The 25,477-nt window shown below is 40.4% G+C and overlaps 1 protein-coding gene across 3 annotated transcripts in view; it reads right to left on the bottom strand.

Annotated features, from left to right (window-relative positions):
* Nucleotides 1–3,885: 3,885 nt before the first annotated feature.
* Nucleotides 3,886–25,477, bottom strand: part of DCTD (dCMP deaminase) — a 59,340-nt gene continuing 37,748 nt past the window's right edge. The window contains exons 1-6 of one of the 3 annotated variants that reach the window (XM_030449850.1): nucleotides 25,042–25,133; nucleotides 20,823–20,934; nucleotides 19,414–19,549; nucleotides 8,645–8,761; nucleotides 6,914–7,010; nucleotides 3,886–4,900 (exon numbers count right to left, since the gene is read on the bottom strand). In XM_030449850.1, coding sequence (XP_030305710.1) covers nucleotides 4,822–4,900; nucleotides 6,914–7,010; nucleotides 8,645–8,761; nucleotides 19,414–19,549; nucleotides 20,823–20,934; nucleotides 25,042–25,076 — 576 coding nt within the window. In that variant the 5' untranslated portion in view covers nucleotides 25,077–25,133 and the 3' untranslated portion in view covers nucleotides 3,886–4,821. Of the gene's footprint in view, nucleotides 4,901–6,913; nucleotides 7,011–8,644; nucleotides 8,762–19,413; nucleotides 19,550–20,822; nucleotides 20,935–24,737; nucleotides 24,766–25,041; nucleotides 25,134–25,477 lie in introns of those variants that run through there. The other 2 variants (XM_030449852.1, XM_030449851.1) reach the window with 2 other exon arrangements.

Raw genomic sequence — 25,477 nt, 5'->3', positions numbered from 1 at the left:
ACTGGCAGCTGCCCTCCCACCACAATTATCTGGTGCCTCACAGGCATGGAGCTGCCCAAGACACCTCCCTCAGCAGGGAAGGGCTTCAAAGCCCAGAGGCAGCTTTTGGAAAACATAAATTCACTGCTCCTGAAGATGAGCAGCATTAGGCATCAATTAAACTCCTACTCCAGCACAATAAAATCAAATGCTGTACTCTTCCATAGCCTGACTAACCACATGCTTCATTAAAACTTTTGCTGCTGTTTAACTGAGCTGTAAATGCTGGGAAGATGGTTATTCTGAATGCAGCAGAGACAGTTCACAAATCTTCCTCTCCTACCCTCCCTTCCTTCAAGTCTGAGAAAGTAAATAGGTGACTCAAGTGTAAAAGGCAGGGAATGTGGATTTAAAGGTTTCAGGTAAGGCTTCTTAGACAGTCATCTCTACTTACTGCTTTTCCACAGCATGCCTTTCAATAGCTCTCAAAGCTGAGAACACAGAGGAGATACAGACTCTGTAATTGGCACAAGTTTTACCCCTCCGTTCACAAATCAGAGAGAGTTTTACATTAGATAAGCGTGGCTTTTAAACAAAAGGAAAAGAGAAATCTGCTACAAGAGGCTTTAGTGGAGTAAACACTTTGAGGAGGCAGTACTAAGTAGAGAGTTGGTACCTCCCACTTTCAGCCTTCTATTATAGAAATCCCGTTCTTACCTACAACCGAGAAGAAATAGCTGCAAATAAATGGCCTTTCAGCTATGGTCACTTCCGTACTTCATCCTTAAGTGCCCCCAGTGTAGCAGAAACCCAAGCTAACCCTGCTGGATTACTAAAGAGTGCTGCTTGCTGCTCCTTCATGAATCTCAGGCTGCTTGACAGCAGCTTCCAGACTCCCTGCAGCCACCTGCTCCCCACAGCCCCAGCTGCACCTCAAGAACTTATCCCAGGGCCCCAGGCCAGACCCAGCCCCTGCAACTGCTGCTTCAGGGCCATCAGGTGAGGGCTCTTCCCCATATCCCACCTCACTTCCATGAAGAGTCTCATCACACAGCTTCTGAGAAAAAAGCCAAGAGTGGCAAGTAAAAATTTTTATTTGTCTTGGCCTCAACACCTCAAAATCCCTGCAAAATTCTTTTTGATGGAGGTCAAACTACTGCAACTTCTGTGCCTGTGTATATGGAGCTTTGAGTGATGCACCAGAAGAGCTTTTATTGCAAATTTCATCATAGGCTATTTTGAAAATAAGAACAACTGTATTGGTCACAGCATTCTTTTTGTTATCTTTGTGAAAATAAGAACAACTGTATTGGTCACAGCATTCTTTTTGTTATCTTTGTGAAAATATTCCTAATATACAAAGCAATGAAATCTGTTAGTGGTCAAAGCTTCAAAGATGGAGATTATGCTCTCATTCAGTATGCCAGCCTGTGAAGCCACCCTTTCTTAAATGAAATTTATATAAATAAGACTGCCAGTTCCTCGGGTGCTTTGACAAGGAAACAGAGTATTTAGAGGGAAAATCTAGAACATGGCAGGATTTAGATTTAACCTTTAAGAGAGAGAGTTATATTGAACTAGAAGGGATCTCAGCATTTTATTTGAATGTGATTTTTTTCCTCTAGTTAATGCTCCTGAAACAATTACCAAAGTGTTCCCCAGATTCTCCTTTCAGCTTCCTGTACTGGGGATTTTTCAAGCAATTACTCATGAAGCCGCAGCCTGCAGTCCCCTGGCAGGATGGAGGGGTGTTCACCATGGAAGTGGTGCTGGTGGCAGTGACAGGACCTGTGACGTTTCATGCTGGTTAGCCACAGGGCTTGAAGAGTAGTGGGCAGTGGTCCAAGTCCAGCTGTACCAATGGCTAATTACTAACAGCTGGAGGAATGGGTTGATGGAAACACAACGAAGTCCTGCACCAGAAACAGAACAACTCCATGCTGGCTGGGTGCCCACTGCATGGAAGGCACCTTGGAAGAAAAGGACCCAGGAATGAACCCAGATGAACAGGGAAGTCAAGTGCCCTTGCAATAGGGAAGGTTATCCACATAACAGGCCCCACATAACAAAGAGTGCAGCAGCAGAACAGACATGGTTATTCATGCTCCTCTAATCACCTTGTGTAAGACCACATCTGGAGTAGTTTCATCTTTGTGCTCCCTGGTGTGAGACTGACAGTAAGAGGCCACTGAGATGGTGAGAGGATGGAGCACAAGATGCATGAAAAAGGAGGACAGCATGGCATTTGTTCAGCCTGGAGAAGGTTAAAGGTAGAGGGAACCTAACTGCTAACTTTAGATACCTGATGGGTGGTTATACAGAAAGCAGGCAGAATTTTTAAACATCTATAGGAAAAGGGTGAGAGGCAGCAAACATAAGCTGTAGCAATGGAAACTCTGAAAAAAAGAGAAAAGGATGCAGTGAAGGTGGATCAGGTATTGGAATGGATGACCCAGAAAAGCTGCAGAATCCGTGTTCCTGAAGATTCTCAACTGGACAAGGCTTCAGCAAGTGGATGTAACTTTTAAGTCAATGGTGCTTTCAGGAAGGGGTAAGACTTAATGCCCTCCAGCAGACATTTCAGACCAATCAGTTCTATTCATCTTGAACTTGAACTTCAGAAGCAGAAACATAGTTTATTAAATTTACCTGTTCTCACTGTTTCCTGTAGGTGAAAACACAATATCCTGAAATTTACAGGAGACAAACAAACAAAAAAAAAGCCAGAAGCATACAGATTTCTAGGCATGCACACAAAGTAAGGGTCAAACCTTCTTTAAGGTTTGCTCCAAAACATTACTATCAAACTAAGAATGTGCTTCCTCAACAGTTGTGCATGTGCTTTTTTACTTTCCATAAAGTGGCCCTGGAAATGAGAGAGTCCACTTACTTGGCCTGAGCTGACTTGACAACTACATCTCAAAACTTGTATATGAAGCTCTACTAGATCAAAAATTGACTGGAAGAGATCTAAAATCCTGTCATGTTCTCCAGTATTGGTCTTCTGTTACACAGACAGGAGAGAACTGAGGGAAAAAGAATTCATTATAAAAATAATACATTCCTAAAACCACCTGGACTTTGGGAAAAAAAACTCCTGAGTTTTTATGCACATTAGACATTTCCATTACCCAAGACATGGGTATATTTAAATTAACTACAATTACAATTACCAGCAATTACTATGAAGAAAACAGCAATTTTGCTGCCTAGACCAAAAATTATTTTTCTTCTCTCCTCTCTGTCCCACACACAAGACCAATATTAATTCAGGTCAGAGAGAAAGATGTGCATAAGCTGTTTTAGTGACATTTTATTAAAGTAATTTTTCAGGTTTCACAACACCCTCCCTCCACTTATGTGCAAAATTCTTAAGGCACTAAGCCATAGACCAATTTTGAGATGGAAAATGGTGGAAAACACGTGGAAAAAAAGAGCAAGTCAGAAATTACTTTATAAATGGACACATAATAAATTACAATGCTCCCTTTAGTAGCCAAATGGTTTATGAACATTGTACTTTATGTAATATCATAAATGCACAAAATATGCTTTGCATATGATTGCAAAACCAGCACCACTCTGGAGCCAAGCACATGGCTTAATATTATAATAATGAGTCTATCTCAATGTAGTGGATTTTAATAAGACTTTAATAATACTGGTATAAAGCCAAATTACATAATGTCCCAAAATATGAAACAAAGCTTTTATGGAGAAAATCAAAGCTCATTGAAGTATAACCACATTTAAAGAAAAAAAAACACAACAAAAACCAACCACCAATGTTATCTAAACAAAGCCATTAGGCATATTTAATTTTAAAAAATCAAATTAGAGAAAAGGAACTAAAATCTATTCCCAGATCTAAAGATAAAATTTAAAAGGATATTATTTTAGGCAACATTTATGAAAATGAAGGTACTATGCCAGCACTGGGAAACAAGCTAACAGCATAATTACCTCTTTTGGCACAGATATGGATATGGGTTGACTATCTTCAGATTCTCACAGAGGACAAAAAAATCCTTCAGTGACAAGACTGAACTACATTGGGTTGTATAGAAAAATTTTCTTCTACACATGAAAAATAACTCCAAGTAAGAGTCCCAGAGGTAAAAAGCTAAATTATTTACTCCCTCAACTCCATTCAGCTTTGGAGTCTTGAGGAAAATAAGGAATGGAATCACCTGTAAAGCTCAGTCCAGCACAACTACCCACACAACTTCTTCTCTTCACCTCTCCCCACATATGGCACAGTTAGATAGCAATTAAAATAAAAATCAGTATTTCATGTGTTTGCTAACACATGGAGAATATCACACATTCTTGCAGCTGTATAACTTTCTGAAATATTAGTGTTATGCTAATGTGTGGAAGATCAGTATTTGCACAGATAACATTTTTTTGTCCTTTATCAGGATCAACTACTTAAGAGTCACATATCCAATACAGAGATCAACATATATTAGCGTTGTACTATCGGTTATGGTAAGTACTACCATTAAACTGAGCCTAAATCACTGCTGACAGCCTGTCAGAGCACGTGGTGATGAATACAGCAAGAATCAGAACAGTTTGCTTTACACACATTTCATTGTCTCATCTACACGTCTCTAGACTTTTTAAGCCATAAAGTTTTGATAGAGGTATTAAAAATTTTAAGTAGATTTAGCTTCCACATGACAAGATGAAGTGAGGGGGACATTTTATCCCTTGGATTTCTTAGAAGTCTACCTACAGAAGCCATTAAAAAGTTGCAAGTCACTTTAAGAAGAAAGCCATTAGCAGCTTTTTAGAAAAGGATAATCACACTCTTCTAGAGACTTAATGAGACTTAATTCACAGAAGCTTTTGACTTGGTCTGCTGTTAATTGAATCAAAGTCGATAACGATCTTGTTACACTTTGGCTTGAATTCCCTAAAATACAGAAAAACACAGATTAGTTAGTGAGTAGTTAAAACATTTTGCTTGCTTTAGCTTCAGCTAAGTTTCTGAAGGAATTAAAAACAAAACAAAGCAAAACAAGACCCCTCTCCTTGGATTCACATCTCTATGGGAGCCAATTATAGTGTGCCACACTGAGAGCAACCTGGACAAGAAAGACTAAGACAAAAGAGGCACATGGGATGGGTTAGGCTGTACATTCCTTGGCTATTTCAGTTCATAAATTCAGGAGTCAAAGGACTTTTAACATCTTAGCTGCAGGTGGTGGCATCATGTTACCAGGGCTGGAATTTTTGTTCATGTGTATTTATATTTCATATATTTAAATATATATTTAAAGACATAAGTGTACATCTGTGTTTCAATTAAAAAACATACTGCACATGTATTATATATGCACTTATATGTGTATATATAAAAGATATTTGAAATCTATTTTGATAAACACTTTTATCACTTTTTTCTGTCAAGCTTTCAAAGAACATTTTCAAACTTTGCCTTGGTACATTAAAATACTTTGTGTGCCATGGGAACAGATCACATTATGCATCATAGTGGGGCAAAACCATACTTGTTAAGAGGGAATCATTAAAAAAAATTATAACTTTAGAACTGCAAAATTAATACTGCTACAAAATGTTTCCTTCTATTATGATTAGAGCATCTGCTACAGCAATTAGCAAGGAAGGTATTTGGGGACTGAGCATATATTTTCCAGTGTACCAGTAAACAAAGGATTATGCAAATAGTGTGGATTTAGTGCCTAATTAAACTCTGCGGTTCAATTCAAGGGATTCATTAGTTACCACCTACATCCTTAATAATCAATACAAGAATTAATAACAGTCAACACAGAAAAGCACATGCTGCTGACCACAGAAACTTGGAATACTTTGTCCAGAATAGCAATTTGTAATGCAAGAAACATTTATCACCCTGCAGATGTCATAAGATTTGACTTGAAAGAGAATGATTTATGCTTCTTAGTTGAATAGTCTTGGTAGACAGGAAATCCACTGAAGGCCCAAGACTGAATTTCAAGTGGTCCTGCTGCGGGAGGGGGGTTGGACTTGATGATCTTCAGAGGTCCCTTCCAACCTGACGTTCTGTGATTCTGTGAAGGACTGCTGTGGTTTTTTCATGCACATTTCTTAGCCCAGTAGGTACCTTTCATCCTAAAATTTTACCTGTCAGAATCGTTATGGTTGCAAATTTTTAGAAGCCTTTATATTAATATTGTAACATTTTTTAGAGCAGCAGAGCCTCCCTGACTGCATAATTAGCCTCTCCAACAGCATGCTATTGCTATCAACCTAGCTGTTGAACAGATTGTCGTTAGGCATCTCTGTCAGTGTCTTTAAAAACCCCACTCCTTTTCAGATTCTCATTACTTTAAGGCAACTATTCCAATTTTTATCCTCTTCTCACAAGTATAGCCGACCAAAGAAAACTGGACAGCTACAGGCACCAAGCATTAATTATGGGTGGCTGGTTTGACACCTTCCTAAACTGACTGCAACAGAAAGATAGGGAGGTTTCAGTAAGGATCAGGTAATCCACAGGAAAAACAAACCAAAACAAAACAACTGGGCTATTCAGTCCAACTTACAAGAATTCAGATTGTAAGGGACTTCAGGAGATCATCTAGTCTTACCTCCTGCTTCAAGCAGGGTCAGCGATGCCTCTCCTGAGTACCAAACAAAAAATAACCTTCACATTTGCAATTTCACTTGCAGCCCAATACTCCAAATGGACCATTTTCTCATACAAACATTATGAAATTGATATTTAACCATACACAAGGCAAAAAGAATGGTGCAATGGTCTGTCAATCCAGAATCTTTTGCAGGCACACAGAGCAAGTAATCTACAAGCACTATCAAAGAATAAAACTCTCCAGGGTGCAAAGAAGAAAAACTTTTGCCCCAAAGTTGGTCTTTTTTTCCTTCCCAAAATAAAAATTAAGTTAATCCTAAGTTTTCTTACCTGTACGTAATACCTGCTAAATCAAACATCCGTCGTGCAGCTGTCATTTCTGTAGTGTCATGGTACTTGTCAGACATAAAAATAACTTCCTTTATGCCTAAAAAGATAATATAGAAAAAATGTTAGAATTACAATGTAAAAAAAAAAAAGAAGTAATTTAAAAATGTAATACAAAATCAGAAAAGGCAGCACACACCCACATACCCTAGAACCCCTTGGTACACCTCTGCTTCCCAAAATAATATAATCTGTACTTGAGACCAACGCTATGTAAGCTACAGCTGTTTTGGAAGGCAGTTCTTTCAAAAATGTTGGAAAATGTTTTTCTCCAGTTTCACCCAAGTTTAACTCAGAAAACATAAAAAAAATTGCAGGCAAGACCAGCAGATAAGGCAGACTAGAAATTAAGCATTTTTGAAAAAGTAATTGAAAACTTACTTTTCTACCTCTCTAATATAGATATAACTCTCTATAATATATATATAAAATATATATATTCTTATAATATATATATTCTTATATATATATCATATATATATAATATATATATATTCTTATATAGTATCTTCTTTATGTAATATATATTTTCTTATATATATAAAAGAAAACTCCAAATCCAAACCAATCCCTTCCAAACGCTACAGAATGATGCTTTTCCCATTTTTTTTTTCCGAACAGCTCCCAGTACCAGGTACAAAAATATACTCATAAATGCATGCTGTTTCAAATTGTTGAATGACCTATGCCTAAACTAATTAAGCAGGAGAGAAGTGTGAAGGCTGACCTAAGAGAATTCATAGCCTATCATCACAGTGTATTTACCAGACAACATAAATATCAATACATTGCAATTTAATGCTGACCTAAGTGTGTAAGGGTGAGTGACCACATTGAGAACAAGCAGCCAATCTATCCTGAAGATCATTTGATTTTGATAATAAATGTAGCACAAATACAGAATACCACTATCTTTTCCCCTTCACCATTCTTCTTTTCAAACCTTACTGACCAAAATTAAAGTGTTCAGTTTGCTACTTTCTTCCTAGATTCCCACAGCCATCAGTGGTGAGGGAAAAGCAATCCATGCAAGGACTGCAAGACTTCACTCACTGAGCAAAATACATGCTACCTTAAGCAGGGATCATAACAGAACTGAAGCCCACAGCAGATATGCCCAATCTGAAAAAAGGCGACATATTTAGGCCAGCACACTTGCTGCAGTGGCACAGATTTATAACAATTGTAATGAAAGACATAATTAAAGTAGGCTCATAGAAGTCTGCTGACATTTATGAGCAAAGATATTTTAAAATCTTCAAATATCTACCATGCATCACATTCAAATTAAAATTTCATGTATATACTCCCAACAGGCCTTTTGTCATGCAGAAGTTTATTTCTTTCTGCCCTACTCTATTCAACACGTCAGAGCACAGTAAAATTGACAGTAATTATATGCAAAGTCTGTGTTGTTCTTTGGCAGCTCCTGGTCTAAGAAGTTACAAACCTAAATTAGAAGCACGCTTAGAATCACAGAAGATGCAATTAGCACTGGAAAAATTTGGCACCATTCAGATGCAAAAAAACCCCACAAGTAGCATCTTATGAAGTTGACGGTGCAATTAATTTAGATCTAACAGCAGCAATTTAACATCAAATACATCCACGATAAGATACCAATGAGCAGGCAGCACTGCAACCCTGACAAATCAAGCTGGCACTACTCCTTACCTGCCTGGATGATGAGCTTTGCACATTCATTACATGGAAATAAGGCAACATACATGCTGCAGCCTTTCACATCAGCTGAGTTTTTGTTCATGATGGCATTCAATTCGGCATGGCACACTGATTTAAAAAGAAAAAAAAAAAAGAAACAATTCATAATACCATTCATTAGAATATATCAAACTAAAATTAAACTGTTACAGTATAGCTGCTTACATCCTTTCAAAGGCAAATACCTTGCAAAGCTTGTCATAAAGGGCAGAGGAAGAAACAGAAACAGAAATACCAAGATCAGTGAAGGTCAATTGTTCTGACCAGGCTGCCGATTAGTAATGACACCATTAAGGGCATTAGCATTGCCACTTGCTCACCTATTGCAGGCAACAAAGCCGTGGGCTGTGGGCCAAGTAGTTGCAACCACCCTAAGTGAAGCAATATCTCACAGCTTCACAACTCTCTAGAGTATCTAATTGCCAGTGTAAAACAGCTCATTTATGTGTTTACATGCACAGATAGGAAGAGTCTTACGGTTATAAGAGCGCGCTGTGCACTCTTAAAGGCAGAAGAACCGCAAAGTAGAACTGAGCAGCTCTGTCCTCTGGGTCTCAGAACAGCTCAGCGCTGCTGCATAGTTCTCCCACCCCAAGAATACATAAGACACACTCAACCATAAAAATGTCCCAGCTTTAGAATTAAAGTGAGTTTACAGCTCATTAAAAGGTGCCAGACTTCCCAAGCTGGAAAACAGAGTCCTCAGATCTCCACGGAACTGCTAGGCCAGGTGGCAACAGCCTACCCTGCCTTCTTCCACCCTAACACCAGAGCTCCCTCTGGACAGATCGCCCCTTGGGGGTCTAAGTTTTCATCCTGTACACATCAGCAAATTATCTGATGTGTTACCAGTGCAAGTGAGAGAAGCGAAGTTTCTGTGTCATCCACCATGAATCTCTGAAAAAAAGCATTATCATCTCAGCGAGAACTTCCTGTTTACTCCTAGGAATGACAGCCAGTTGCATAATTTATGTATCTACCTACTAAGAAACTGCTTGCTGCCCTGACTCACTTCATAAACAGGAACTGAAGTGTAGTGGGGGTTTGAGCTCATCTAGAGACCTGCCTGTGCAGACAGCATTAAGAGGTTTTCTACTGCTTGAAGAATGGATTAGAAAAAAATGAAAAAAAGTATTTTCTCCCCCCAAATACATGAGAGAATTAACCCAGGCAAAGTTATGAGCACAAGCTGAAAGCATACTTGCTGCTATGTACTGACCTCTGTGTAAGTGATCTCACCACACAAAAAATAACTTGAGTGCAGAACCTTCAACACGCAGGAACCCTTACTGAATGGAAATTTTTTCTGTATGTGCTAAATGTCTACATGGAATTTTCTGTAGAACAGCTAGTGCACTATAAATTTACAGCCTAACTTACAGCACACAAGCTTTCCCACGAAGACAAGTCACAAACGACCAAACACTTAATAAAGCAAGCTCAGTTTCATCTTCTAGAAGCGGTCCTGAGCACCACCATGACCAAGCTGTCTACATACATTGTCATATAAACTAAAGCCAGAAAGTAACATAAAAATGGGAAATTAATAAAAAGCCCTCAAAGCCAACCACCACCATATTCGGGTTCCTATTACTATTATTGTTTCCATTCTACTGTAAGCAGGTCACACTGCCATTAAGTGTACAAGCTCTACAATTATATGAACCTAAATAATTAAAAAATCCAGAAAATACATTTAACTCCAAGTACACTACTGAGTTGCACTAATCTTCCGCAGTCCTTGCCATAAAGAGTCAGGGAGCTGTTATTCTGGGGTTACAGGGGACTGAGTGAAATAGAGTATCATTATTTTCGCAACTGCAACTGGGTTATGTCAACAGGGCAGAAACATCACTTTTAGGTTTCTTTAAACATTATACTTACACTCTAGGCAGCAATCTACAATACGGAAGGCCCCCTTATAAAGAGGATGACGGAATGTTTCCAAGGGCTCAAAGAACTAAAAAAAAATCCCTAATTCCTTGAGTAAGTATTTTTCCTTCACTAAAATTCAGAGATCTTCAGCCATAAACCCAGACAAAGTTTCAATATATACTGCAACAAGTACCCTTCCTCCCCTGATGAGAAAGAAAGGCTCTTCCTGAAGACATCTGCAAACTTCCAACAACAAACCTCTTCCCAAGGAAAAACAACTCAGGCCAAAAATAACTTACGGAAGATAATCAGCTGGAGCGAGGAAAGATGGAATTTTTAGCTCCTGATCATCTTAAAATAATCTGAAGTTAAGAACAGTTATGACTTTCCAGTGTGGAAAGAAGACTGAGACAGTGACAAGGAAGAAACAGAGACTAATAATTCCAGGACAAAATGTAGTGGGGTCTCCAGCAAACTCAGGTTTTCCTTTCAAAAAAAAAAAAGCAGGTACATTCTTCATGAACACTGTAGCCTGAGTACTTCTTACTGTACTTACTGCAGAAAGTAGTAAAGACTAGAAGTTTGCTTTGATTTCAGAGGTCATCTTTTTCCTTCCAATATTTTTCTTTTTCAGTCTACTAAGCTAGTAAAACACAAAACTATTTTGGTTCAGTTGTTGGAACTTGGAAGACTATTCTGGGAAAATATCATTATACGTATCTTTGTTTTATACATCTCCCTAGACATCTGCTACTGGCTTCTGTAAGAGATATTATGTTATGCTAGATGATGGTCCTTTAGAAGGTAACAGCATCAGACAAAAAATTTTAGCATTTGCTCCATCTCTTTTCATTCCATCTTCCTCATATTCCCTTCTCTCTAGCAGACAGACATTGATTGTTAACCAGTTTGTAGATGAGATAGTCTATTATCTTTTTCTTACAGACCAGCTCAGCTTTGAACAGAGCATTAGTGAGAGAAAGAAAATAATTCCAGGAGTCCAAAATCCCTCTTGTTAATAACTAAGCAATTTACATTTGGGCATTACGAAGTTTTCTAACCTGTTCAGAGTTTCTACCAATATTTATATACTGTTGTCAGGCAATAAGAAGCTAAGTTAACTTTTCACAAGTGCCCAGTATTCCAGACTCTGAAACTGCACATTTAAATGGACAGGTCAAACTAATAATTTTTACAATATGCTATGGGTGGCCCCAGTGTTTTTGCTTAAAAAGAAAAAAACCCACATATAGCTGACACTGGTTTCCATTCTGGAAAAGTGGCTTGAAAAGTATTCTCAAAAGACTTCATTAGCTGAAGGAATAACCATGCAATGAGAAGTCAGTGTGCTCTGACATTCCCACCACCTGCTACTATACTCATGAGAGGGGGAAAAAAAAGGCAGAGGAATGACTGCTTCGTTACTGGTAGAATGAATTGCTGGTGTTTCTATCTTTTCTCATTGCATATTGCTTTGTGTTGCATATAGGAAACAGCACTCATCCTTCAGCTCACCTCTAAATGAGACCCCTATTTCCCCTATTAATGGTCATTTTTCAGGACTAACCACTTAACACAAACACACACACTTAGTAGCTTCCAGAGTCAGAGGTACTCTTCCCACCTACTGAAAGTGTTCTGAGAAGTTATTTCGTAAGAACCGCAGGATTTGTCATAACATTTCTGAATACATATGTGCTTGATGAAGAGCTCGGCGTACTGATCAGCAATAACATGGCAATTTTTAAGAAGTGAACAAAGGAGAAGCTGATGAGGGGCTTTTCTATGTGATTAATTAGTAACTGAGTCAAACTGGGAATGCTAAGGAATTATGCACAAAATATGGTGTTACTTTTGAAAAGAATACATTTCAATGCATACAGACTGTCACGCAGCAAGTTTTGAATTTTTTAGTAACATGGACATCAGTAATAAGTGGCATTTCTCAAGAGTTGGTACTGGGGTCAGTGCTGCTTAACATCAACAGTGGAATCGAGTGCACCCTCAGCAGGTTTGCTGATGACACCAAGCTGTGTGGTGTGGCTAACAGGCTGAAGGGAAGGGATGCCATCAAGAAGGACCTGGACAGGCTTGAGTGGTGGGCCCATGCCAACATCATTAACGTCAATAAGCCAAGTGCAAGGTTCTGCACATGGGTCAGGGCAATCCCAAGCACAAATACAGGTTGGGTGGAGAATGTACTGAGCAGCCTTGCTTGCGGGTGCTGGTTGATGAGAAGCTCAACATGAGCTGGCAATGTGTGATTGCTTCCCAGAAAGCCAGACATATCCTGGACTGCATCAAAAATGGCATGGCCAGCAGGTCAAGGGAGGTGATTCTCCCCCTCTACTCTGCTCTTGTGAGACTCCACCTGGAGTACTGTGTCCAGTTCTGAGGCCTCCAACACAGGAAGGGCATAGAGCTGTTGGAGCAAATACAGAGGATGGCCACGAAGATGATCAGAGGGCTGGAGCACCTCTCCTATGAAAACAGGCTGAGAAAGTTGGGGTTGTTAAAGCTGGAGAAGGCTCTAGGGAAACCTTACAGCAGCCATCCAGCTGAAGGGGGCCTATAGGAAATATGGGGAGGGACTTTTTACAAGGCCTTGTAGTGATAGGACAGGTGGTAGTTAATGGCTTTAAACTGGAACATGGTAGATTTAGGCTAGACATTAGGAAGAAATTCTTGACTGTGAGGGTGGCGAGACACTGGCACAGTTAGCCCAGGGCAGTTGTGTATGGCCTCTCCCTGAAGTGTTCAAGGCCAGGATGGATGGGACTCTGAGCAACATGGTCTAGTGGGACATGCCAGGTGGTCGGAACTAGATGATCTTTGAGGTCACTTACAGCCCAAACCATTATATGGTAAGTTTTTATACTGCCATATTAGCCAACCTGACAAATACTATGGGTTTCCAATACAGATACATGGTAACAGCACGGTGTTCTTAAACATAAACCAAGCACAAAAATTAGTACAGGGATTTATGTAATTTTGCCCCTTTCTTCTCAGACTTTTGGAATAATCTTCACCATTTTGTGCTCATCCTTTATCCATCTCATTTTTGTCCAAGCTCCACCTATCAGTTATCCTTTACTTGCTGGACTCCTGATGCTGACATAGCAAGATCACAGAAGAGATCGATTTATTTATTAAAGGAATGGGGTCTATAGTGTGTAGTGAAATGAGGCAACCAGGTGCCACTAATTGCCAGGTAGTGGGCATGAGCTTGTGTTAAGCCCACCTGTGCCTGGTTAGGGCGGGCCCCCACTGCGCATGAGCAGGATTAGGGGCCAATAAAAGGTGAGTCCTGAGACATAGACTCAGCTCAGTCCTGAGCAAGCCAGCAGAGAGGCCAGGTGCTCTTGGAGCGATAGCACTGATCCAGGCTAGTCAACCCTGAGGGCTATAGGCTCAGAGCACTATTCGTGAGTCTCTGCTGGAACACCTGGTTGGACCTTGAAGCGCTGTGCCCTAAAAGAGGTTCGTCTTGCAAAAATAGTGACAACCACTGGGGACAGTGGTTGATGGATGCAGATTTTGTAGAATGGTATCAATCATCCAAGTTTCATGAAAGCATAGGGATGGTTGCTGGTCACTCCATCAGGGGAAGGAAGGACACCAGTGTTGGGCTGACAGTGCCCTGAGCCAATCCTGCTGCTTTTTTTCTCTCTCAGCATGCTGGATAAAGAGCAGTTGTGATTAGGGTAAGGGTAACACTGCCAGATTTTACTGGAGTCCTAGCCCCTTCAGACTGCAGTCAGAAAAAGGAAATAGCCCCAGCCCTCGTGGCTTTCTCGCATGACAAAGGAAAACTGGGAAGTGAAGATGGGAAACACAGTCAATTCATGAACATCACAAAACCTGCTCAGGGCAGGCAGGCCAGAGAGGCCCCTCTCAAAATGTGAGAAGCATTAGCTAATCCACTCCATTTCCCAGTTCCTCTCATACTCCCCTGTTTGTTCCACTCTCATCAGAACACAGAAGCATTTTTTAGTCGTCAAGCAGAAAAAGATAAATTATTCTTGGTGTTTCTGGATCTCGAGACTTTCTAGATATTTGCTGTATGGCACCAGAATTAGACAAAAATCCATACAGGACAAGAGAGTGAGTGGCTGTAGGTGGAGACTCTCCTACAGATTCCACTTCCAGCTGAAGCCTGAGCTTTGCACTGGCAATTGGAGAGACAGAAGCACTTCTTCCCAGTGTCTTACCAAGCTCTTGTGTTGTCAAAATAAAAGCTTCTACAAAAGTAACATTTGCCTGAATATTTTCAAGTGTTCATCTCTAAAAAAATGATAAAATGCTCATACTCCTAACATGAGGAAATGTTGATAACAGTTTATTTTACACAGCAGGTACTATTCAATTAGAGCATACTTTTTGCCACAGCACATATTTTATTGTATCTGAACCTGTACAAATATTTGTAAGCATGTTTACTCATTATTTTCTTTATTGCTCCTAGGCCTCTAAATTTGCCAGTCATTTTAATTTAAAACTCTCTTAATTAGAGACTGGTTGTCAAATGGATGTTCTTAGTTTACAGTGGAGACAGAGGCCATAACAGAAGCATAGTAACTAGCACTAGTGGGAAGACTTGCATTAATAGGAGAAAAAAACAGTATTTAAAATGATAAGGGAAGAAGAAACTTAGCATCATCAAGTCCTTGGATTCATGTAAAATCCTTGGATTCATCTAACAGAAACAGAGGCAACTCACTTTGACTTAAAAAGCCAGGATTTCTTCTAATTATTAAGAACCTCCTGCACATGGTACTGAACACAGTGCTTCAGGAAGAGCTTTTAGTAACATCTTAGTAAAGTAGGTGATCAAAACTGGCCTTCCATTTTTTTCATGTGTATAGAAACAGCCCCACTCCTGTCACTGACAGGCAGCCTGGAAAAAGCCAGCTCCAGCTTAACAACAAAAGTCTGACTTTATGCTGTAAAAAACAGTATACTGCAAAACACCCAGTGCTTTCTGATGTAACAAGGCTATCCTACTGAACTCTTAAAACATATACTATAACTAGAAAGATAAATCCTGTATCAATACTGGTGATCCACACCACCACCATGTAACATCCCAATGTCCTGCAAACATTTGTAGACTCTAAGGTAAAGTGAGCACTACCCACCACATTTTCATGCTTTTTTTCAATAGGAGCTGAAGTTACACTTAGATATGGATAAATACAGGTTTTTTTAATCAAGGATGACCCTTTCTTTAACAATTATCTAAGCAGAACTGACACTTGAGGATGCAATTAGATAAGTACAGTATATATTGCAGCAGACATAGATAACTGAGACAGTGGATTTCAAACCAACCAGTTTGAAGACACAGTAAAATTTAAGAGTGACAGGATTTGTTCAGCATTACAACAAAAGTTCAAAAGATTACTGTTACCACGAAGTGCAGAGGGAAGAGGGGAAAGGAGTAAGGGTTAATCACACTGAGTAAAAAAAGCTAAAAGAACAACGCTGACACACACAAGAATGTATAAACTAAGCACAAATAAATTCAGGGTGGAAAATTGATGTTTTCTAGCCATGAAACAGTGAATCTGATCAGAGCTGTGGGGTCAATGCATCCATCTGTTCTGCTGGAGCTCAAAAATTTGTTACAGGATCATCTAACACACTTCTGCAAAGATAGCCTCTGGGTCCAATCCCCTGCTATGTCTGTGCTTCTAAACACAGACAGAGCCAGGGACTGACCCTGGCCCCAAGAAAAACTGGCAGAGACTGTTTTGTGTTCATCTTACTCAGAGCTCTTGCTCCACCAGCAGTACCAGCACCTGGCCTTGACTTCCCTCAAGGCTCCACATCTCAAGAGTCCCATGGCACCACACATTCATTTGTGTGTCACAGTTGAAAGTGCATAAAGAAGTGAGATGACTTTTTGGCAGCCCACCAGGGTGGTATTTTCACAGCATGAAACAAAGTATGCATTGCATATCCCCCAGTACAGCCTGAGGGAGGAGGGTTAAGCATACCATCTCAGCAGGCTGTGCATTATAGGTCTATATCTATACAGGATGACAGTTTTCTTGCAGCCTTTTTTCCACCCTGCCCTCCGGAGCAGGCTTTGAGTGAGCCATTCACAAAGCTTTGCTCTGGAGAAAACTAGGAGAAAACTAGTCAGAGAGGTCTAAAACAGATGGGAAGGGAGCTTATGTTTATGCTTAACCTACAACAGTACATAAAACCAGAAGGTCAGCACTCATATCCACCCTCAGCCCTTCTCTCTAACACTACAGATATGTGATATATTTTAGTGGTTGTGATAGTTGGATTAGGGCTGGACTTGATGATCTTGAATGTCTTTTCCAACCTTCATGATTCTGTGATTCTATGAAGTAGCTCTAGAAGACATATTCCATGTTAGTGTGGTGGTACATGCACAATTATCAGCTTTATCTAATAAGCTACACTGCAGCTCTAGTAATGAAAACGTGAGCATTCCCATGATAAGGTAATGGAATGCACTATTGTACCATGTCTGAAGAAGCTTCTCAGGAAAAAGCAAGGATTAAAAGTTCAATTTACACAAATGCTGTGATGATTAGCAAAAGCATAAAGGAAAACATGACAGTTTAATGAGATTTTAGTAGGAATTCTCTGTCTCTTAGCATCCACCAGAACTGTTTAAAGCCGAAGATTTTTTTATATATACTTGTCTGGTCTGTCAACTGTGCTATCAAGATTAATAAGAAACTGCTAGAGTTTAAATGATCCATGAATTACAAAATAGGTCGTTTAGTCATCACAGCAGACACATTATGTTACAAAGTTGTGATTTTTTTTAATGAGGTGAAGACTGAGATTCTTAGGGGGAAGGGCAGTAGCTAGACCAGCTCTGAGAAATTAACATCTCTCCAGGCTGTTAGGTTGGTTAGTGCATTTTTTAAACATTATGAAATAGATTTTTTACTTTACTCCACATCTTTTGGAGTTGGAATTAGAGCTAGCTTAAAAAAATGCTCAGGTCATTTTGTACAAAGATTCCTCACAAATTCATACTGCATTTTCTGTTTAAATTGGTCTACTTAGATTTGAGTGCCTGGAACTTACTCAGATCCTGGAGACCACCCACACTGATCTTAGTTTAGGATGGATACCTTGCAGCAGCATAAGGATTCAAACAAAATCAATATGCTGTTTTCAGTACTTTATAATAAACGGGCTAACACTTGTTTCTACATGCTATAAATAAAGAGCAGTCATACCCAGTTGTACCATTACAGTACATCACTGTATGTAAAACCAGTGCTTCTGTGCTTTAGAGCAGACTTAAAATCTGACAGGACCTGGCCCTAGCATTGAGAATACACCTCTTAGGAAAATAATATGAAACTGTCTCAAGCTTAAGAGTTAACATTAGAGGTTTTATAATAAATTGGTAAAGTGAACAAGAACAAAGTACCAGGGTTTTAAGAACTCAAATATGAAACTGATGAATTATGTGCTGAACCACTGTGTATCATCTTTCACTTCAGTGCAATGGAAAACCAGAACATGCAACACTGTTTTTTAGAGAGAGCTCTGGGTGAACACAGGAAAAGTCATGCAAATCTAATTTCTTTATCAGACCTGTTGTTAGAAGTTACAAGTAAAAAATGGAATTAGCATGCAGAGATAAATACTGTACACTGGAAAACAGTTGGTGTCTCTGCAAAAGCTGAAAACTTATTTCTCCTCATCCATGTAGGGAGGAGGGAAAATTTCTCAGGGCTCTTGTTCAATTTTGTGATTCTTTCCCCTGTCACTCCTGAGCCCAGGACTAGGCTGAGATGCACCACAGGATGAAGAAGCTTCTGAACCCCATTTTTTCTGTGCCTGTGGTTTCTGATGCAGTGCTTTCAACCTACAGAGGTGCACCAGGAGTTGCTGTGGAAGCAGAAAGATGAAGGGGGACTAAAGAGAGAATACACTCCCCTCCCTGCTTCGTTATCAGTTGTAACCAAGGCCACGGGGCAGCTCTCAAGTGACTTCATGTCCTGCACACTTACAGCATGAAGCCTGAGGTAGCTCAGCAAGTTGTCTCCTTTCCTCCTGCAAGCCATGGCTGGCCCAACAGAGTAACTGTGCAGCCCTGTGGACAGGTGCACCAAGATGCACAGAGAACCCTTCAAAGCAGGCTTGCAGAAGGCATAAGTATGCCTGCTGCAAAGACAGGACCCAAAGTAGCACTCAGCTGTGTTAACTGTGAAACCTTCCTTGTGCTTCATTCCTTTTGCCCATTTAGAAAAAGTGAATCAAATCAGAGGCTGAAATAATACTTCATCCATAGCAAGGTAGACCCACTGCACACCAGATGAAGCAAGAATGGCATGGAATGACAGAATGCAATCATGTATTTTGACACAAAAAAAAATTCAGTTCTTTTGTAATATATATTGTCTCTGCCACCAACACCTTAACGCTGGGATTTCCCACAACCACTGGAGTTTACAATTTTTATGCCTCTATTTTATACTCAATTATTACTTTTGCATTTACATACTCTCTGTAATTTCTGTAGAGATGAACACACAGAAGCAGCAATCATCTGCATACACAGCCAACTGTGTCCTAATGAGCTGCACTACATTTACAGGTTTTCACTACACAACCCAAAATGGCTCAATCATTTATGAACATACTTTACCCGGAAGTCAGTCCTTCATAAAGATGATTTTCATGTCTTGTCAGAACTGAGATTTTTATGCTGAGGTACTGCATTCAGACACCTTAAAAAAATCAGGTGAGTGGAAGCAAAACTGATCAATATTTTACCAGCTGAACTTTTGAATACACAGATGTCACAAGTCTGACCTGCCAGCCACAAGAAGCCTTACCGTAAGGATATTTTGTGTCTAGTCTATGTGCTGCTGTTCTTGTCCAGGGTAGCACATCATCACTGCAGCCATTAGGCATTCCATTGTATCCAATGCCAACAATCTTGTTTTCTGAATTTACAATGCAGGCACCAACCTAAATAGAATCAGATCTATATAGTATCAACAGCATGCAAAACAATCAACAAGAAAGATGAGAACTGAAAAGTCAGTCATTTTTCAATTAAGAGATGCAAGCTTCACTTAGTACTAACTCACACCACCTACTCAGCAAGGCTACAATTGTACCTAACCCTGCTACCCTTCTCTCTGGTCATGCAGTCCCCATCCCAGCCTGCCAGCACTGTTCCTTGTCCAACTATGAAGTGCACCCAGTTCCAGGAGCAGAACAGACACTGAATTAACTCTATTAAGTGGAAGTATTCTGACAGTTAAACTCCTCATGCTAGCTTTTCCAACGGCAGCAAAAAGAAAAGGTATGGAAGATGAAACAGGAATGTGGTAGTGTTGAGCGATGTGCACCAAGATACCAGACCTTTTAACTCCCATCCTTTATTACTTCAATTCAAGCCAGCACAGGGACCCTTCTTATAGAATGATGAAGTGTCCCATTTTTATGTTTTCTGCTCATGTTTTAGATTTATTGAAATGACAACAGTACTGATTTTAATTCACACTATGTGTTTATCAACAACTCTTGGATAAAAATAATTTAGCCCCCAGTGAATCACCTTCAAAGAACTAAAAGCCATAATGTACAGAAGCCAGTCATGGAGCAGTTAGATAACATGCATTTTACTGTATGGCTTTTCTGGGATTTGCTTCCCAAACTTTTCCACACAAAGAATTCTAAGAGAACAACTGGGTCCTGCAGAACAGTATTGTTTCAGGAAATATGTATCAGTTGCCTCAAACTGCTGTTCAAGAGAGGCACATGTAAGAAGCAAAGAGTGAGGGCAGACAGTGATGCAGAGGGGAAAGGAGAATCGGAGCGAGGTACTAAATAAGAAGAAAACTCCAGTCAAGAACAAACAGAAGGGAAATTTTATACTCTTAAAAGTGAGGAAAAGAAACTTGTGAAATGCTGTGTCTTAAAAAAATTATATTCTATAACTTTCAGTAGTTTTATCTGTCTCTAATAATATTTACTGGAAAAAGGAGAGAAAATGCTTGTTTTATTTTAACCTTCAGATAAAAAACTCCAAGCTGCAAATGTACACACAGAATTATACACGAGGTCAGGCCCCGTAAGAGAATTTCTGTAACAAAAGGTGCTGACCGTGTTAAAAATTTAATAGCTACATGCTGAAATAACTTTTAATAAGAAATCCCTGAAAGTGCTACATGTGCATCTAATGCAATGTGCAATATAGATTAGGTTACATTATTCTTTTACATTGGTTTCTTACCTGAGAATTTGGATCCTTGCTTCTTTGTGCTGACAAAAAAGCTACTGCCATAAAATATTCAGGCCATTCCAAATAATCCTCTCGTTTTTTGCAGGACGTTTCATTGCCAAAACTAGTTTATGGGGAAAAAAACAGCTATCAGCAAACAACACATAGCTAGAGTTATTACAAATTGTGTTCTTCTAAATGCAGAAGTTTTAAGTAACCTGGATCAGAATCTGGCTAAGAGACACAGAATAGTTTGGGTTGGAAAAAATCTTGAATATCATCTTGTTCCAGGCGCCCTGCATGGGCAGGGACACCTTCCACTCAGCCAGGTTGCTCAAAGCCCACACATTCACTAGTATTTTAACAGTAAAACCATCCAGTGCTAGGTGCTTTCCAGGAACTTATATATGCAACATTTCCTTTCAGGGGAAAGGCATCCAAGCCTAAGATAAGAAGGCTGAGATATTCAGAGCATGAAGCTATTCAAAATCAGAGCAATTTGTCCTTTACAGATACCAACTTGTGTATCTCTAAGATTCAGGTATATCATGTACTGGCATTCTTTTCACCCAAACAAAAAAACCTTTTTTATGATGACTGTGCTAACTGCAAGCCTCTATTCCAAGCTCTTTTGTATTTCTGCGTATGACAAGTGCTTGCTAGATTTCTATTTGGTAGCTTCCTGTACAGTTATTTGCTTCTGCCCACAGTTACTGCCATGAGTTTGCCTTTAGTTACAACACCCAGCCACAAAATTGAGGCCATTCCGATAGTCCCCTGCTAAGTTTCTCTTGAGATTATGTCCTATGAAAGCCTTCTAAAAACTGAGAAGAGATGAGCTCAACAAGTTTTTCCTTAAATATAATGTGTAACAATGTCACAAAAGGTTGCTTCTTTACCTGCACTGGGGGGGGTATATTTGGGAGAAGGTGGGAGCTAAAAAAAAAATGATGCATCATTTTCTCTTGCCTGCTTATAGCTAAAAGACTGCTCTGACAGTGTAAGACACAACAGGGAAATTTCTGTGCTTTTCAGCTCAACGAGAAGAAAAAAAGCCCAAACATCTCCCTCTTTCTCTCCCCCCTCCCAGCATATTTAAGTTTTGCAAATTTCAAAGAAAAGATCAAATTCAAAGAAATTTCCCCAAACAGTCACCTATCACTGCTACACTTGAAAACACTTGAAAATGGCACATCTCAAATACAGTAATTAGACTATCAAAAGACAAGGCATAGTGCTTTTCTTCCTAGGCTTCTCTCATCAAGGACAACAGCTTAAGACTGAGATACCCTTCTAGTGATGTACAGCCACAAAGAAAAATACACTATAGGTAACTGCTAGAAGCACAAATTCTCCTAGCAACACTAGCAGCTGCACTTTTGAAAGGCAAAAATGCATTAGAAGACATGTATTTTGTTAATTATTATTTTTATGACCAAAAGCACATTTAGAATCTTGCAGTGAAGACAATGCCAGCACATGATAAAATTGTGCTTTAAAAACCTACAGGGTGCTTTTTAACAAAGATAAATTGCTGGTTTTGAATAGTTCATATTTGGTACACTACAAGTTAGCAACTGTCAGCTTGTTCTTAGTCTGAATGAGGATCGTCTTTAAGGCCATCATCTCAACATGAGAAGGGAGAAACATATGTTCTCAGGGTAACCATCACACCTCTCATACTTCAACAACATTGTAAATAGTGCCTAGAACTGTCAGTTGTCAAATACACAAACCAAACATGAGCTTCTGAGAGTTCCCAAACTTGCCTGAATAATTATAATTGAAGAGCTACAGCTATATCCTACTAAGAAATGGAACTGTCCAAAGAGCAAGAAACTCAGAGCAGAAATAAGAAATTAAAGACATACCCTCATATTTCTGTGTCAAACTGAACTTCAACAGGTTAACTAAAATGCCAAGTGCTTCAGCTATTTTAACTGATTATTTAAAATATCTCACAAAAGCAGATTTACAAAATTCAAAACACCAGTGGAATTTAAATGAACAGTTTAATACATTCCCAACTACGTGACAGCTACAATGATGTCTTTGAAGAGGCACACACCACACAATGCAGAACTACGTCAAATAAAACATTCTGGGGAAGGCTCCAGAAAGACAACAGCTCTCAGAACTAAGAGGTGGTGAGATCTTCTTTTGTTAAATTATTCCCTAGCAACCCTTTTATTCAAAACACAACAAAAGGTATTATTTACTTTCCTCATAAATACAGAATCGTATATAAGTGGAGGTCCCCCAGAGTACCAACTTCATAGGGAGACAAGTATATCTGAAAAGTGAGCAGAAGGCTAGCAGCAAAGAGAGCATTTAAAAAATCCCTTACTCAATTACTTCTACTTAACATCACCATGTTTGACAAGATAATTCCCTCAACTCAGTGCACAAGAAACCAAGAGTGTGAAATGAGTATAAAACGCTTAATTTTTGATGGAGTGGAAGCCAAGGCCTTGGCTAGCAGTTAAGCATATAGAAAAATTAGGTTTATGGATTTGGGGCTGCTGATCATCTTCCTTATACTCATTTGCAAGTTCTAGAATTGCAAGAAAGTAAGATGCTCTAGAAAATATTACAGCTAGCTGCAAAACAGGCAATTAAGGCTTACCCTTGTGATAACTCTTAAGAACTGACAAATACAGATAATGGGAAGTGAAAGCCATGAACACAAAACAAGAGGAAACGGAAAAAAATGTCCTTAAATTCTAGAGTGATTAGTAGTCTGTAGAAAAGTCTGCATAGATAGTATTTCAAAGGAAAACAGAGAAAAAGATGCTGCAATTATGAGAATAGTGCCTCCCTTTTAAGTTCTTTTTCATTCATCTAGGCTTACAGTAAGCTGTTACACCATCTGAAAAAGGAAGACATTTCACTCAGCCACTAAAAAGTCTATCTTAATGAAAAACTTATTTGAGAAGCCTAAAACAGAATATATGACCTCAAATATTTTCATAGGACAATTATGATGGTCACTAGATAATATAATACAACTGGGTAACAGACAGGTATCAGTCATCTCCCTCTTTTTTTTATTTTTTTTTTCCTCGTGATGTTACATGTATTATGTTCTGACTGTACTGTTGTTTTTTCCCCAGTATCAAGTAAGCTACTAAACATCAACTATCAATATTTTGTCATTCAACTCACATAATTTAAGGCTAAAAGAAAATAAGCATGTATTAAAAATAAGTCATCTTCAGCAACAGGCTCGTTCCCCAAAAGCTCAATGGGTATATGTTCATGATAGCTTTCAATACCACCTTCTTGAAGCTCACAATTTTGCTTATGATCACTGTTATAAAAAATGAACACAGCATTTCCTCTACTGGAAGTTTATCATTCTTCCCCTCATACAGGTACTGACATATGGTGATCACCTTGCTAAGCTATGATTTTGAAACAGAGCTGAAGAGAAAAATCAACTTTTCTTAGAGAAAAATTATAGTCTGCGCATTGAAAATTCACAGAATGGTTTGGGTTCGGAGGGACTTGAAAGATCATCCAGTTCTAAACCCCCGCATGGGCAGGGACACCTCCCACCAGCCCACGTTGCTCAGAGCCCCATCCAGTCGGGCCTTGAACGCTGCCAGGGAGGGGGCATCGCGACTCCTATGGGCAGCCTGATCAGTGTTCCAGGGCCTTCAAAGGCTTCGAGAAAGGCCTCCCCCGCCAGCTCTCGGCTTTAACCTCCGCACGGCACCAGCCAGCGATGCCCCAGACCCCATGACGGGGGACCCCCTCCTGCACGGCGGAGCCCGACCGCCACAACGCGCCAGGTGCGGAGCGAGGGCCTCGCTGCCTCTCCCGTTCTACCCTGCCCTACCCAGAGCCCCCAGCCAGAACGTGACCAGCGGCCTCCCCGAAAGCATCCGGACGGTGCCCGTGGAGGCAGCCGCCGCTCTCCCCCACCTCACACGCCTGACTGAGCCGGCCGCGTGGCGCAGGCCGCAGCCGGCAGCACTCCGGTCCCGCCGCCCCTCTGACCCGTCGCTACCAGGGGTTACACTCCCAGGAGGGAGCGGCCCGGGCGAGGAGGGAGAAAGTTGTTCAGTTACTTGGGAGGGCGAGGGAGAGCACGGTGCTAATGGAAGGGGGAGCCGCCAGCTGACGGGAAAGGGCTTGGGAACGGCATCGCGGAACCCGCCGCCCCGCCGCCCCCTCAGTCAGCGGCGGAGAGACGAGCCCAGGCGCGGGCCGAGCTAGGGCAGCGTACCCGTTAAGGTGGCGGCTGGGCTGCTCGCCGTTCATCCCGACGCTGTCCCGGTGTCTTTCGTCGCTTCGCGCCAAAGCGTCAGCAGGAGGGGAAAGGGGCGGGCGGCGGGGAGGGGCGCGGTGGGGGTGGGAGGATGCCCCGCCGCCATCTCGAGTCGCGGCTCCGGGGCTGAGCGGGCGGGCGGGTTGTGGCAGCCGGCAAGCCCCGGTCAGCCTGGGGGGAGGCCGGTGGGCTCTTAGTGCACCACCTGTGCCCGAAAAGTGATCTCACTGACCGTGGGGACGCTGTGAGCTTCCGCGGTACTTGACACGAGTTACTTTAATATGTGCTCCTGTAGTTTTCAGTTTTCTGACAAGTGCTGCTTCAAATGTTAAGCTTTGACATTGCTGTACAAGTTTTCACCCCTCTCACGCTCTTGAGGTAAATGCTACGTATT

The sequence above is a fragment of the Calypte anna genome, chromosome 4A (genome assembly GCF_003957555.1).
Source record: "Calypte anna isolate BGI_N300 chromosome 4A, bCalAnn1_v1.p, whole genome shotgun sequence".
In the NCBI taxonomy this organism is placed as follows: Eukaryota; Metazoa; Chordata; class Aves; order Apodiformes; family Trochilidae; genus Calypte; species Calypte anna.
This window is presented reverse-complemented; position numbering and strand designations above follow the sequence as displayed.